Raw genomic sequence first — 15,843 nt, forward strand, 5'->3', positions numbered from 1 at the left:
GCTCTGCTCCAACTTATTTATTATTTATTTTTAATAAAAAGAACCAAAAAATTAGCCTCCTTATATCCCAAGGGAACATGTATATTTGTCATTGTTCCCCCCACCTACCTACACATGGTAGGCAGTTTGTAAATACTTGTTAAATGAATGAAAATAGCAGTGATTTTAGTTTAGGTTCCTTTTTTGTTTTGGTGTGATCCTTACTTCAGTAGTTGGTTTAATGATTTTACCTCTGGTACTGTGGCTATTTCAGAACTTGAAGGAATGAGAATAAGACCAAAAATTGAATCTTAAGGTAGGAACATGAGGCATCTTCCACTTTTATGTAACAAGCCACCTTTAAGGGTTCTGGGCTTAGCCTGTATGGGTTGCTTTCCTAGTAATAGGGTTTACTGGGAAACGGGGTCAGGGGCTTTTAAGGGAAGTGTTGGAGGCTTAGGGGTGGGATGGGGAAGCAGGCCAGTTTCTCTCAAGTCGTGGGCTTTGAGGCAAGCTCTCCAGATTCTCACTTGGGGACAAGCAGGTCTTTGCTTTATCATCTCCTCCCCTGGACCTTCTGTCAATCCTCATTGAGTGATTTAATTATACTGACTCTAGAGATGTAGTTTCAGTTTGTGATGAGAAAATTTGGCCAAGAGACCATGTTCAGATGTTCCAGCTCTTTGGCTAATGGTACTCCTGCATCCATCCTCTGCAAGAGGGTATTTTTTGCTGGTGCCGAGCACACTCAGAGCACCTCTTCTGTGTTGGGCTTCTGCACTAATTAATTGTGATTGATCAGAAGCCTCCTGACTGGAGCCCCCTCTCTGGGGACTGTTCCAGGTGACTGACTTCTAGATATGCAGTTAGCCCGTAGGAAAAAAATGACCCAAAGGTATGAACAACATTAAGTGTTCTGACAGTGAGGTAGTGCTTTTCTCTTCCTGGTGTTTGTGTGAAATGATCTGGCAAAATAGATGCTACAGAAATAATGCATTTCTCTGTCTCCCTTCTCAAATGATAAATGTTCTTGGCTTATCACAAGATTTCTTGCCAAATGCTGATTCTGCTAACAGAAGGAATGGAAGCTTCTGATGTTCCCCTGTGACAGAGGGAATAAAAAGTTTCTAAGGCTGCCTTCCTTCTGTGTCATGAATGCTGAGAGGTTCTCTTGTGAAGGGCTGTGTTCTGCCTCGACCCTGGTCTTGGCTAAAGCCACAGGCTGTGTTACTCAGGTGTCACTAGCTACTGCCCCAGTCCAGGGGGAGGCCCAGAGGATGTACGGGGGTGGCAGAGTGAAGAACAGCAGCATCATCAACCACCTTGTTGGAATTTGTCTGCTCCATTAAAAGCTTCGGTTCAGGAAGGCATTGGTATGAAAATACAGAATGGACTAGAATCCTCTGTAGCAGAAATTCCAAGAGGGAAAAACAGGGGAGCACGAAGATTTAGAGTGGCCCGTTTTGTGCGGGCACTATGCTGGGAGCTTTCAGAGACGTCCTCCCAGTAACCCTCCAGAGCAGCCCTGGAAGATGGGCATCATTATCTCTGGTATTCTGATCGAGGACACTGAGACCCAGGAGGTTAAGCAATTTCCTTAAAGTGGCATGGCCAACCAGCCCAAACAGCTGCCGTGTCTGACCATCAGACCTGTTGATGTCTCCCAGGGAGCCCACCTCTCATTCTCTGACTCTTCTAACTTTTTTCCAGTGCTGTCTCCCAAGTCCTGGCTACCCCAGCCTCCCAATTCCTTGTCTCCATCCAGTTTTATGTCCCTCCTTCCCACTCTGCACACTGAGATTTTTCAAAACCACAAATCCGGTCACTGGGTCCTTCCTCCTCTTAAATCCTTCAGTGACTCTGGTTGTTGTCTGTCTCCACACCCTCAGCCTCCTACCCAAGTCAGGATAAAGTCCAAACTCTTCATCCTAGCACACTACCCTTGATGGCCTGGCCCTGGTCACTTTTATGGCCTCGTCTCTCACCAGAGTCCCTCGTCCTGGCCATCCATGCACCAGTGAAGTGGAACAGGAGTAGTTCCCTGAGCTCCAGGCAGCCTCTTGCCCTGAACTCCATACCTACTGCTCCCTCTGCTCATCCCCTGTTGCATCTCCCCTCTTCCCAGCCTAATCATCCTGTAGGGTTCCAGCAAGATTGAGTGACTGCCTTGACCACCCCATCAGGGTACTTACCACGATGTTGTATCTTCTTTGCCAGTTTACTCATCAGATCATTAGACCATGAGCTTTCTTCCACTTTGCATTACTTATCATGTTGTGCTTGGTGCCTCGTCCCCTGCCTGGCATACCATAGACACGAAATAGACATTTGTGGAACAAATAAATGGAGTGTTGGAGACAGAGGTCAAATCCAGACCCGTCTGAATCTTTAGTCATGTGGCATAGTGTCTCTTCCATGTTGGTCTTCCCCACTACCTTCATTTTGTGTGTTGGCAGAAACCCGCTGATACTTTCTGAATTCCTTATCCCAGTTGAAGGATGCCTGTTTTATTTTTTATTTTATTTTATTTTATTTTTTTACTGTTTTTACACAAAACAAAGTAATTGCCAGAGCAGTCCTTGAGGCTGTAGAAAATAAAGCTTCACTGTTGTCATAGCTGTGTGTGGAGGCAAACCCCAGAGGAGGAGGAATTTGGGGTATTTTGCCTCCAGGTCGTTCTTGGTACCTTGGAGAACAGATGATTTGTAGCCCAAACACAGCCACGGTATTAATATATAATTAAGTCCCCTGGGCCGCTTTCAAGGGTCAAGAGCTGCGTCTGCTCCTCTGGGGTCAGGCTCCAAGCTTGCACCCTCAGAGGCCCAGTGGAGGGATAGCGTCCCCACCTGTGACATCCATTGTGCCCTGCCGCATGGCTTTTGCTCACTTGGAGCAGCCTCGTAAGCAGCTGCCCTTGTTAACTGACGATGTTAACCGCCCTTGTTAACTGACAATGTCTCTTGTTTTAGGTATTTGACTCGCTCTTGGTGAGTCCAAGCCACTGTTGGCTACAAGATCAATGAAATAGGCCTTGTGATGGCAGTGAAATGGGCCCTCTGAAACAAGTTCACAAATATTTAGACTATCAGTCCTTCACTCCCTACCCCCTAAGTTCAAAAGACCAAGCAATTCAAAGTCAGACCTCGCTAGGTTTAAAACTCACTCTCTAACCATTTGACTTTAAACAACTGACTAAACCTCTCTGTGCCTCAGTTCCCTATCTGCAACATGGGGATGACACGTGCCCCCCGGGGTAGCTGTGAGGATTCAACAAATTAATATGTGAAAAGCTTCTGGCGCCGTGCTGGGCCTTTGACACACGGAGGACTAATTTTGCTGACTTCCTTAGGCTCTGCTAATGAAGACATCCTGCTTAACTACACAGATTCTAATTGGGCCACATTTCCCCAACAGAACTTTGTTATTAAGTGCCCATATTCTATTCTACATATAACTACACCTCTTATATTTTCTAATTTCCAAAAAAAAGTATGTTCATTATAAAAATTAGAAAATACAGGTAAGCAGAAAGAAGAAAAATCATTTGCAGTAGCACAGCCAGCTGTGAGCATTTGGCATCCGTCCTCACAGTGTGTTTGTGTGTATGTTTGTGTGTGTGTGTGTGTGTGTGTGTGTGTGTGTGTACGTGTAGGCAGATTAGTAATTTAAAACAAATTACTAATCACCCATTACTGTCTGTAACCTATTGCAACATTCTGTATGCTAGTTTCCTACATTCTTTTGCACAGTTTGGGATGGCTGTGTAGAACTTGTTGTACCGTTGTAGCTTACTCTATCCAGTTGCTAGAGGTCATATGGCTTGGTTTCCTACAGTAGGTACGTTTTTGATGCTTTTGGTGTATATCACCATTCTAAGCCGCTAAGGGTTTGCAATTGATTAATGACTATAACTTGGTTACTCTCTCTGTTCTTCAAAATCCTTTGATTCTAGCAAAGAGTAATGTTTCCTGGTAAGAGTAAGACATTACGTCGTTCTGACCCAATTCCAACAGCCATTAACACATCTTGAAAAGCAGAGTGTTTTTTTCTTATGGGATAACTTCCCCAGGGTGGTGAGAAAGTAGTATGAGGCTTGGCTCATTGGCAAAGAGGACCCATTGTCACATGTCCTAAAGGGAGAGGGCTGAGGCTGGAAGAGGAATAGAACCAGTGAACTGCTGAGTTTGTCCCAGATCTAGAATCCTTGGCTTGGCACAGAGCTTCGTGTTGAGCTTACTTAGCTAGGTCACCAGGCACAAGGAGGCCTGGGAGACGCACAGCCCTCCATAAAATCGGCGGCTCCTTTTCACAGAGCAGACTCGGAAGAAAAGAGGATGCGGGAAGGTCTCATTGAGAAGTCAGTGGATAGTCAGAGTTGAATAAATTGATTCCCTTCTAGAAGTCTACTGGGAGAAAAAAACATGTAAATAATAGATATGACCAGAATAATGAGGACCAATATAAAGATCAAAAGATTTAGGTAAAGGCTAATTGTGACATACATTTTCTTTTTCTTTATCTTAAGCCTCTAGATCACCTTTAGTTTCAGAATTACTGAAGACAGAGATTTATTTCACTGACTGTAAATATTAGACTAACATTAGCTTTGTTTTGTTTTACTTACTTCTTGAACTTTGTATTTTTGGTAGTGAATCAACCTTGCGTATAAGCTGGCCTTGGTTCTTGGCTTTTGGAGCACATCTGGCAGGCAGCAGAGAACCCCCAGAATTTTTGGCTCCAAAGAGATCATTGGCTTGCATTTGAACTTAGGGAAAGTTTCCAATGACTGTTATTGAAGTTTTATTCATACACCAGAGGACACTGTTAGCCTGAGCCAGGCTTGGGCTGGCTGGAGTCCCACATCCTGTGCCAAGCCCATCAACCTCCCAAGGAGTGGGGAGGTCGCGCTTACAGGACCATCAGACAGTGCAGCTGCATCCTTACTTGCATCTTCCTTGTACTGTAGCATTGCAGTTGTTCTGCAACAAGCTTCATCCAGAGAGGTTCTGTGAGTGTCTGCTGTGGGCTGGCGGGTGACCATGAGGACCTCAGCTCCTGGACCATGCAAGCTGTGATGCCAGGAGATATGAGCACAGAATGCTCTGGGAGCTTGGAGGGAGGGTGCAGCCTCCTCACCTTGAGGAACCAGGACAACCTTGTCAAAGAGGAGGGGAAGGCTAGAAGAAGAAAGAGAAAGACTCTCAACATAAACACATAAGATTTTTATGGACATTTTCAGGGAGCAGGGAGAAGAAGCATGTCACTTAAAACTCATGGTGCAGGGCTTCCCTGGTGCCACAGTGGTTGAGAGTCCACCTGCCAGTGCAGGGGAAGCGGGTTCGTGCCCCGGTCCGGGAAGATCCCACATGCCGCGGAGCGGCTGGGCCCGTGAGCCACGGCCGCTGAGCCTGCGCGTCCGGAGCCTGTGCTCCGCAGTGGGAGAGGCCACAACAGTGAGAGGCCCGCATACCGCAAAAACAAAAACAAAAAAAACAAAAAAACCGCCTCATGGTCAATTATAGGACCATGCAAGAGGCTCTCTGAGCATCTTTGAAACCATGTAACAGATGTCTGTTTTGGTCCAGACTCAGGTGCTCCAGGATAGCACTTTTAAAAATTTCTTCAGGATCACTTTAATTCTGAGAAACTCCAAGCCCTGCACCTGACATCCAGGTTTGAGGCCCCAGTGCCCAGTCCAAGGGTCTCTTCCTGCTTTTCTGACCTCCTGTCCTGCTCTGCCAGTGCCCAATGGGCACTGGGAGCTCTCTGTGGCCAGATGCCTCCGGGCTCTAGGGATTTCATTTTAGTCTTAGGGGTTGAAAGAATCCTCTCTCTACATTTGTTTCCTTAGAGTCACTCCCTCTGTTAAACTCTAATCTTGTCCTTTTAGGACACCCAGTGTTATTGCCTCAAAGGACTTGGAAATCTAAGCTAAGAAGGGAATCGTTTTATGTCACACACACATGCGTGTGCGCGCACACACAGACTCGCACATTCCCTTCCTTGGGGCAAGGAAAGACTGAGCCTCCTCCCGGTTTATATATTTGAAGGAGAAGTAGAGGAAATGGGGAGAAAATATAAATTTATATGTTAAAAATTTAAAAAGTTGTTATATTAAAAACAACTGCCATTAAAAAGTTGTTATATCTTCCATTCCAGAAATTGCTCTCAAGGCCTCTAGAGCCCAGATAACATGTGGAGCCTTATGCTTTTCCCAAGTAGGAGCTTGGGGTAAGGTGTTAGTAACCGATTCAGGTTTTCCCTCCAAATGAGGGTAAATATAAGGCCCCCAATATTTTTAGTTCTCCAGACTTTTTCATAGCTACATAAATGTAAAGGATTCCTCTTAACATTAAAAGTATTTTGAGCTCCATTTGGAACTTTTTTAAATTAATAAGCAATATTTCTTTCCAGTAGGAACAAAATTAAATGTTTAGTTATATCAAGCGTTTTGGCTTTAGGATTCCTTCATACACTTACACAATATTGAGGACTCCCAAGATCTTATGTGAGTTGTATGTATAAATATTTGCCACATTTGAAATTAAAACCAAGAATTCATTAATTTAAAAATTAACAAATTCAAAACATAAAAACTCATTGCACGTTAACATTGTACATAACATATTTTATTAAAAATAACTATATTTTAAAAAACAAATTAGAGGAGTGGCTTTTTTTTCTTTTTTGCAAATCTTTTCAAGGGTTGATTTAAGAGAAGACAGGTAGATTCTCATACCTTTTTTTGTGGTCAATCTGTTGTGACTTGTTAAAATCAAGTAAGAAGACATGCCTTCATATATATAAGCTGTTGGAAAAAAGGAGGACTTCATGGACCCTTGAAAGGGTCTCAGGGACCCTGCAGAGGTTCTTGGGCCACTTTGAGAACTGCCGATTTAGACAGATAAATTACCAGGGTATGTGATAGGTTTTCAATGAAAAGTTGTCTTTGAGAATTGGAGTGTACCGTGGGTCAGATTAATCACTTATGGAGACTAACAAATTATGAAATCTTATATAATGGTTATTTTTATATAAGAAATGTTGCTGTTTTAATGTTGTTTGTACTTAGTGTACATGCTTCTTTTTGTGAGTTCCTTGAGGATATATAGGAAGTCCTCAGTAATTGAAATGAATTGAATTGAATTACTAAAATTGACAGCAAGGACTTTAACATTATAAAGTGTCTATAAGATGCTGTGCTTTTTTTTTTTTTTTTTTTTGCGGTACGCGGACCTCTCACTGTTGTGGCCTCTCCTGTTGCAGAGCACAGGCTCTGGATGCGCAGGCTCAGCGGCCGTGGCTCACGGGCCCAGCCGCTCCGCGGCATGTGGGATCTTCCCGGACTGGGTGCACGAACCCATGTCCCCTGCATCGGCAGGCGGACTCTCAACCACTGCGCCACCACGGAAGCCCAGATGCTGTGCTTTAATTGCTTTAGGGTTTATTTTTTTCCTGGGTGCTAGCTAAGCTTCAAGAGAACCAGAGCCAGTTTTCACATTTCTCTCTAGTTGGTTTAATAATTTTGAAATACAGTCCAATCTCCCCAAATCCAGCAGAGACAGCCATATTATAACTTTATTTTTACTTATTCCTTTTAGGTAAATGTGCTCTGACATTGTAGGCATGATGTTTTATGGTATCGTGTGCCATGTTAATGTTGTCCTCCTTCCTTCCAGAAATACAAAGAGTATGAGAAAGATGTTACCATAGAAGAAATTGATGGTCTCCAACTGGTGAAAAAGCTGGCAAAGAACATGGAAGAGATGTTTCACAAGAAGTCTGAAGCAGTGCGGGTAAGTGCCTCTGGTTTCTGCTCTGTACTGCCCGAAGACACAAAGGCAGCTGCAGGCAACTGGCATTGATGAACCCAACTCTCAGAGATCAAAGTTGACTCAGCCATGATGTACACACTTTCTTAAGTCTGGTTAACTAGGATAAGCAGTTACTAGGGGCACAATTACCCTTTCTTCACGTAGGATTTAGGTGCCAGTTTTCGTCTTATGATTGTATACCTTCAGTGGAGGTGTCCCTAATTGCACATCCACAGAGGATGGCCTCTGGCTGTGTAATGCATTCATTAATTGCCAAAGTACATTCAAGGGTACGTTGTGGTTGAACTAAGCAATTGTAAAAAAATTTAAGCAATGTTTGCCAAAATATGGAATTGAAAATTTCTATGGGGTAAATGAGTCTAGATGAAGTTGGAAGTTCTTTTTACCTCTATTGGAATATTACTGTAATTATAATGTTTATCTGGACTGGCAAGAGCTCCCTGAAAATTAAAAAAACAATTTTTTTTGGAGTAAAGTTGATTTATAATGTTGTTTTAGTTTCAGGTGTACAGCAGAGTGAATAAGTTATACATATACATATATCCACAACTCTTGTTTAGATTCTTTACCCATATAGGCCATTACTCGTGAAATTTTATAGTAGCAGGAAGAACGGAACTGCAGTGCACATGTGCATCGTTTTGGATTTCCAAGATGGCCTCCAACTTTATTCCTTGTTGCTGACAAAACAGGGCATCTGAATTCTTGATTTAGGACATGTGAATGTTGCAATATCCTGTGTTAATACCATATTGGCACAGGATTATGGGAAAGAATTGCAATCTGAAGAGTTCTTTATTTCTAAAGTATAGTTTACTTACCTTTCAGTTTTATTATTTCCAGAATGACTTTATTATAAAAGTCCATTTCCTATTTTAGTTTTTCTCATCCTTAATTGGCCAAACCAAATTTCCGCAAGATATTTGTGCTTTAGACCTTATAATCCCACACATTTTCTTGTTTCTAAAACATTTTTCTACTGTTTTGATTTAGGGAAGGAGGGGCTGTAGTTTAGGTAATAGCATGAGCTTGAACCTGGGTTTAGTATCTGCCTTTGTCACTTACTAAACTTCAACCTTCTGTAAAACAGCCTTCATGAGCCTCGATTTCCTCATCTTTAAAGTGGGGAAAACTCTCACAGGGAGTGTGAAGATCAAACATAGTTGTGGTTTTGAGCCATTTAGCACAGAACCTGGCACGTGAGCAGTGCTCAGTGAATAGTAACTTCTGCTGTTACTGTGATTATTAATTTAAATAATATGAAACTTCTTGGTGGAAACTCTGAAGTGCCTTAAAAGAAAAAAAGTGCTCTTATCTGCCACAGAAATACTGCACTGACAGCCATTCCTGGGAGCTGCATCGTGGCCTCTGGTGTGTCTCTATATCACTCCCTTGAAGCATGTGGTATTCTTCACAGACAGGGCAGCATGGTAGGCATTTGAATCTAACAGTCAGAGAACCCTGAGATAAAAATTTAAGAAAAACCCCACACAATTACTATTTTCTGTTTATAAAATGAACACCACCTTTGTTGGAAGTTTTACAATATACTGAAAAGTATCAAACAGAGAAAAAAATCACCTAAAAGTCCCACCACCCAGCAGGAAACCAACGCTCGTTTTCTTCCTTCTAGTCTTTTTTCTTTACACTTCTGTGCATGTCCTTGTATGTGTTTTTCTTTTATCAAATTAGCAATAGTATTGCCTGCTTGCTTTTGTTGTATCCAGCTGTTTTCACTTCTTTATCCCATTATAGTGTGAGCATTTTCTTGTGTCACTGTGTTTGGAGATTTTCTTAAATGGCTACATAACATTCCAGTCTATGGGTGCGTGTGTCATAATTGATTTGACATTCCTCTGTATCTGGATATTTAAGTTGTTTGTAAGCTTTGATATAAATAATGCTGAAGTAAATCTTCTTGTATGTTAACAGCAGATCAGTAGACAGCACCCACTACGTGTTGGGTGCTTCTCTAAGGACTTCATATACATGAAGTATATATAGGCCTTATCCTGATAACAGCCCTGTGATGGAAGTTACTATTATTATCCTCATTTTACAAAAGAGGAGACTCAGAGCAGAAGTTAAGTCACTTCCGTGAGGTTACCTGGGGAGTGGGGGATGGACCTCAGGCACAGGGACCCCAGAGTCCACTTCCTTCATCACTTCCATGCCCTCAGCATCGCATCCTTCAGTGTATGCTGATTTCCTTAAGATGAATTCCCAAACACAGAGACAGTTCTGAGGCTCTGAACCCATCTTTAAGTCTCTTTATGCATATGAAAATATTTCTGTCCAAATAAGGTCATGCCAATCCGCAGTCCTTCAGCAGGAGTGGTGTGTGAATGCACATTTTCCTGAATCCTCAAAAAATGAATACAAATGTTTTGTTTTGTTTTAAATACTAGTAACAACATTGTCAATTGAGAGAAGGAAATGCCATTATTATCCCAAATTGGATTTCTTCGTGAATCACAGAATTTTGTAGTAGAAAGGGACATGAATATACTTAGGTTCTGTCTCTGAAATTGACAAAAAAGGAGGCCTGCTGTCTGGAATTCATGGGGGCTTGTGAATCATGCTACCGTCATGCAGAGTTCTAATCAGCAGCAGACCCTGGACCTGGGCACTCAGAGGCAGGGGCCCACGTGGTGGGTGAGACATGGGCTCTGGAATAGAGACAACTGTTCCGAATCTCAGTTCTGCCCCAAGGTGTGAGGCTGGTGAGAAAAGCTGAATAAGCCCATTGGACCTCTTCTCCTCACTCAGCTCCCTGGAGACGTTAGGACGTTAGGATGACTTACTAATCCTTAGCTATGTTTATTGAATTCACTAGGCACCAGGTCCTGTGCCAAGTACTTTGCACATGCCACCTCACTTCATTCTTGCATCAGCCCTGGGAATGAGACATGTTACTATCATTGGTTTAGAGATGAGCAAACAGGCTTGGCCCTGGTTACTTGGGCAGGCTCAGTGGAGTTCCATTGGCACCCAGGCTGTAGGATTATAGTGTCTCTGTGTGTATCTGTGTCAAGTGTTTAGCACAGGCCTGGCAAACAGTAAAGGTTCAGTAAATGTTTGCTCTTAATGCTGGTTACAGGACCTCCCAGTTTGTGAATATGTAATAGTGAGAGAGTCTTGAAGCCTCAGGAAGTCCCTGGATGATGACAAGAGGGAACCTAAGTTTGAAACCTTTTTGCTTTAAATTAGTGAGGTGAAAATAAAAAAGACTGATATGGTTGATGTGGTTCCTTGGAGATGGAAAAAATTTTTTTTGCTCTATTTGAATTGAAATGTTCCCAGAGTAAAGCTATCCAAGATTCTCAGAATTACATATTTTATGTATTTTAAAATAGAGCACAAGGCCCTTTGTAAGCACACTTGATGCCATAAAATTTAGGGTAGCTGGTCCAGCAATATGTGGTTCTCTCCTGCTCCCAATCTTTAAAAAGGAAAGAGGGCTTGTATATCAAGTCAGGGTTTTGTCTGGAGACAGTTTCATCATTGAGATCAGCCTGGTCCCTGTGTGGACTGTGCGTCTCCATTGGCAACAGTCACAGACCATGTGGCATTTGGAGTGAGATGAGGTGGCCACTGACAGGCCTCCTGGATGTTGGCTTATATTAAGGCCAGGGGAGCAGTGGGTGTGACTGTTTTTCATACTACAATTACACCTCACTTCTCCAATAGGAAAGGTTGCTATTGCCCATGGGACTTGTGATATTTTGAAGTGCAAAGACCTCAAATTCCAATTTGCCGGTGCGTTTGCGGTGGAGTCATCGCTTGCCACGTTGCACTAGAATGCTCCACTGTGCACCAGGCCCTGCCTTTCCAGTCCATGCCACACAATGAGCAGTGACCCCCTTCTCAAATGTCCCAGGAAAACACTGGATCTTAGAATTTGCTCCATCCATGTCATGCGCTATGCCTAGCAACCTCCCCTTTCCGAGCCCCCATCCTCATCCCCGTCCCCAGCAATCCGAGTCAGGTTAGAGGCCCTGGTGCCTCCCCTAGTGCCTTCCTGCCAATAACTGACTTAGCACCAAGTGCTTATTGATAGTGGGTGGCTGGGAGGACTCAAGAACACAGAGGAAAAAGCTAGCTCACAAAAAATGCTGATTATTAAAATTTCCATTGATGTATATAAAATATTTATGAGACTGGCAGTAGCAATTTAGAAAACTGTAGTAACACCTTTAGTTTGGTAGAGGGAGGTGCAGTTAGTGCTAGGGGGAGAAAAAAAGAGTATTAGGGTAACGCAGTCCTTTAACATGCCTGTCACCTCTTGGCTGTTAAACAGTGTTGATCTTTTTCTCTGTCTCTTCGGGCTTGATTTCATCATTTCCCCCCATCACTTTTCCCAGTGATTAGTTGAATCAGAGTGATTTTTATCATACTCATCCCCTATTTGAATTACTCTCCACTATGCAATTATCCTATCACAGAAAATCCTATTTTTCTCCCCATCAGATGTCTGAAGTAAATGTGAAAGCCAGAGTGGCCTGCCCATTACATAACCTCTGTCATCTGATGGATAATGGACTATATGTAACTTTTATTTTTCAGGCTAGCAAATTACAAATAACCTTAGCTTCAGTAATTGCCATTAACATAATGGCACCATCATTATGGTGGCATTTCTTAACTAATATTTTCTAGCTCTTTTTAATGCCACTGGCTTAAATAATTTTTTTCAATTCCACTCGGAGACTTGATGTAGGTTGTTTTAACATTAAACCACATCAGGTTTGATGCAGCAGTGCTGCTCTTTTCTTTTGTGTATAAAGATAGCAACCAAAGCATCATCTCCCAACTTCTTCGTTCAAACATATTCATGCTACCAAGCCCTCGATTAATGTTGCTGAGCAATTTATCAAGTATTAAGTCCCTATGAATGGACAGGAAATGGAATCAACTTGTTTTCAGTTCATTAACATTTCAAGGGAGATATTTCATATGCTGTACATGGAGGAAGTGATATGTTCTCTGCCAGCTGTGCACTCCCGTTGGGCCATGTCTAAGTGACACCTGGAAGTGCTCGGCTGTGTTACAAGTCAGAGCTCATTGGAAATATTGATAGGAGGCAAATTTGACACAGCTTCCCTTTTTTCTGCTGATGGTGACAAACTCTTTTCCCTGATTGAGGGAAGGGAGAAAGCAAAGGATGTGCATTCCATGGCAGTGGTGACAGGGACAGGCTGCCACTGCCTTTCCTTTGTCTTTAAAATCTGAGCCTTCAGTAGAAGTAGCACAAACCATCACACAGATGGAAGGATCATCTGAGGCTCCAGGGAATTCCAAGCAGGCACAGCTAACCGTGCAGTTGGAGGAGAATCTGTAGGAAGTAGATCTGGGTAACTGCGGGCATCTCTGATTATAGAGATAGACTTTTAGGACAGATTCCAACACAGCCAGTGGGAAGTAATGATCCTCTGATTGCCTTATGGTCCATATAACCCAGATTAGCAGCACACCCTGAAAAAAGTAGGTAAACCAAGGAAATGACAAACAATGATGTCTTAGAGAATTTATGAATTTATACTAGTGTTCTCCAGAATGGTTTTCTAAGGGTGAATTCCCCAGCATGGTTTTTTGCCTTTGATTGTGTGGAGCAACTTCGGGGTTATCACACTAATCTGTGCCAGAACTGTAACATCCTTCTGGCTTCCCTGGTGTTCCTGGGTTTGGGCCAGGCACTGATCCACACAGCTTTCTCTGCTGGGCTGTACCGAGTGCAGACCTCCACAAACTTAAACACTTTTCAAAGAGACAGAAAGGATTCTAGGATGGTATCTATTTTGGTAGCATATTAGGCAAAACATTAAGTATTTTATTTGCTGTTCAAATTTATTTTCTCCCCCAAACAATTAATTAGAAGTGGCTAAACAAAGAAACTTCATTGGGGACTATGAAAAGACATAGCAAGCAAGTTGCAGGTAAACTTACTAAGTGAAGAGTCTAGTCTGTTGTTTCCAAACTTTGGGTAAGATATTTCATAAATTTAAAAAGCACTCTGAAGCTGATACCTGCAAATAAACTTAATCCTGTTTCACTTATTTTCTGATTTATATTGATAAAATGATAAATTGAGCCCTTGAAAAAGAGTGTTTTGCTTAAAAATAAATATCTGTGCTTCTTGGGAAAAGCTAAAAGAGACTAGATTATATATTAAGGTTTTTTCCCCTTCCTATAGCTACCTGCTATTCATCGCGGAACTGATTCCCATTATAGCTGTACTGTGGAAAGTAATTGCTGTTGTACAGTAATTCAATTTCAGTGTATTCACGCATCAGTTCACCGATAGGGGCTTATCTGGAGAAACCTGGGACTTGAAGGCTTTTTATCGAGAAATTCCACATGCAGCAAGACGTTTTTCCTAGGTAACGAATATCAGCTTTTGCATTTAATAAACATTTACCTTCCCAGAAAAATGAATTTTTTTTCCCCTGCAGAAGAGATTTACGCCAAGCTTCCAAAAAGCCAGAGGGTACTATTAAAGTGACTTCCTCTAGCTGTTTTTTTGACTGGTACGTGTCTACATATGTATGACTATAAAACACATCTATGTTTTTATGTAAATATATACACTGAGGCATGAAAAGCAGGATGCACCCAAGGAAGGCATGCTCTGACCAAAAATATGTGCTGCAGAAGCGTTTCATATCTACAGGGACTATGCGAACACTTGTGGTATAAAAACTCATCTGTATCGGTAGGCATTGTGAAAACTGTTGGTGAGGCTGCTTTCAAAATCATACCCATTAAGTTGGAAATGAAATCAACCATTTTGTTTACAAATTTCTAAATTAAGGAAAGATTCTTAAGATGGAACTGATTCTCCCTGTATAAAATGACTCTTAGGTCATAAGGACTCTTAATACTAAGTCCAAAATAAACTGAGGTTTTGGGAGTTGAATATACTGAACATTGCTAGGATGGACTTTAGTTATCAACCAATGGAGGTAGCTGTACTTATCTAAAAAGATTTTTCTGCCTTGTGTTCATTTCTGATCTTACCTAAAAATTTCAAAACTTGTTCCTTGAAAAAGGAGTGAATTTGTTTCAGAAAAAAGTATGTTTTCAGTCACAAATGGAGAAGAAAAGAGTATTATTTTTTTGTGTTGCTGTATCTTGTGACCTATTTGCCCTTCCTTCCTTCCTCCCTCTTTCCCTCCCTTCCTTTCTTCATTCTTTTTTTTTGTTTTTGGCAAACTGCTTTGCAAAATTCCATACATATGTGTAAGGAAATTTAGAGCAGAAACCTCAAACCAGAAGAAACAAAAAATAGCGACAATCTGGATTCACCAGTTTTGATGAGGTCAGCAAACCATCCTTGGTTAATGGTTGAGGGCAAAACCACATGGATCCATGTGGTCTTCGTGGGTTTCACCCCAAATGGGGTTGGGGTTTCCTCTAACATACTTCAGATTGTATCAACCTGAGCCTCACAGCAAGGCCCAGAAGGCTGCTTTCCTGCCCACATTGAGAGTAAGCAACCAGCCCATCTCCTGAGGGAGATGCACTTCCTGTAAAGAGATGGAAGGAGAACGACCAGGCATTTTGTATCCGTTTCATCTCCAGTCTCCTCAAGCCCTTCGTTTTCCATCAAGCCTGTATGGGGAGTTGGGTTGGCTTGGTGAACTGCATCCTAGCTTTCCTGCCTATTTTGGGGCTGTTGGCCTGTAGAAAGAGTTCTTTGTGGGTAGAACCACTATGCCAAACCCTCCCCAACTTCATGGTTATTTGTCCCATCCCAAATATTTGACCTAAAAGCTCCTTTTGCAAAGCTATGGCAGACTTTGTTTTGGGTTTTCTATGTAGCTCACCGTACCCATGTTGGTTTTCTTATGCTTTTTGCTTTGTTTTTAATGATTATACTATACAGGTTCACTGTAAAAGAAAAAGGAATGTGCAGAAAAATATAAAGGAAAAATTAGATACCACAGCCCCAGGAGGTATTGAAAGGCACTTGACATCTTTCAATACCTTTTGTTTTAAAATATCTTAATTTTTTTTTTTTTTTTTTTTT

At 42.0% G+C, this 15,843-nt stretch overlaps 1 protein-coding gene across 1 annotated transcript in view; it reads left to right on the plus strand.

The window, feature by feature from the left end:
* Positions 1-15,843, plus strand: part of CACNA2D3 (calcium voltage-gated channel auxiliary subunit alpha2delta 3) — a 787,629-nt gene that overhangs the window by 148,908 nt on the left and 622,878 nt on the right. The window contains exon 3 of the mRNA XM_079935575.1: positions 7,659-7,775. Coding sequence (XP_079791701.1) covers positions 7,659-7,775 — 117 coding nt within the window. The remainder of the gene's footprint in view (positions 1-7,658; positions 7,776-15,843) is intronic.

The sequence above is a fragment of the Stenella coeruleoalba genome (assembly GCF_951394435.1).
Source record: "Stenella coeruleoalba genome assembly, chromosome: 10".
NCBI classification, from domain to species: Eukaryota; Metazoa; Chordata; class Mammalia; order Artiodactyla; family Delphinidae; genus Stenella; species Stenella coeruleoalba.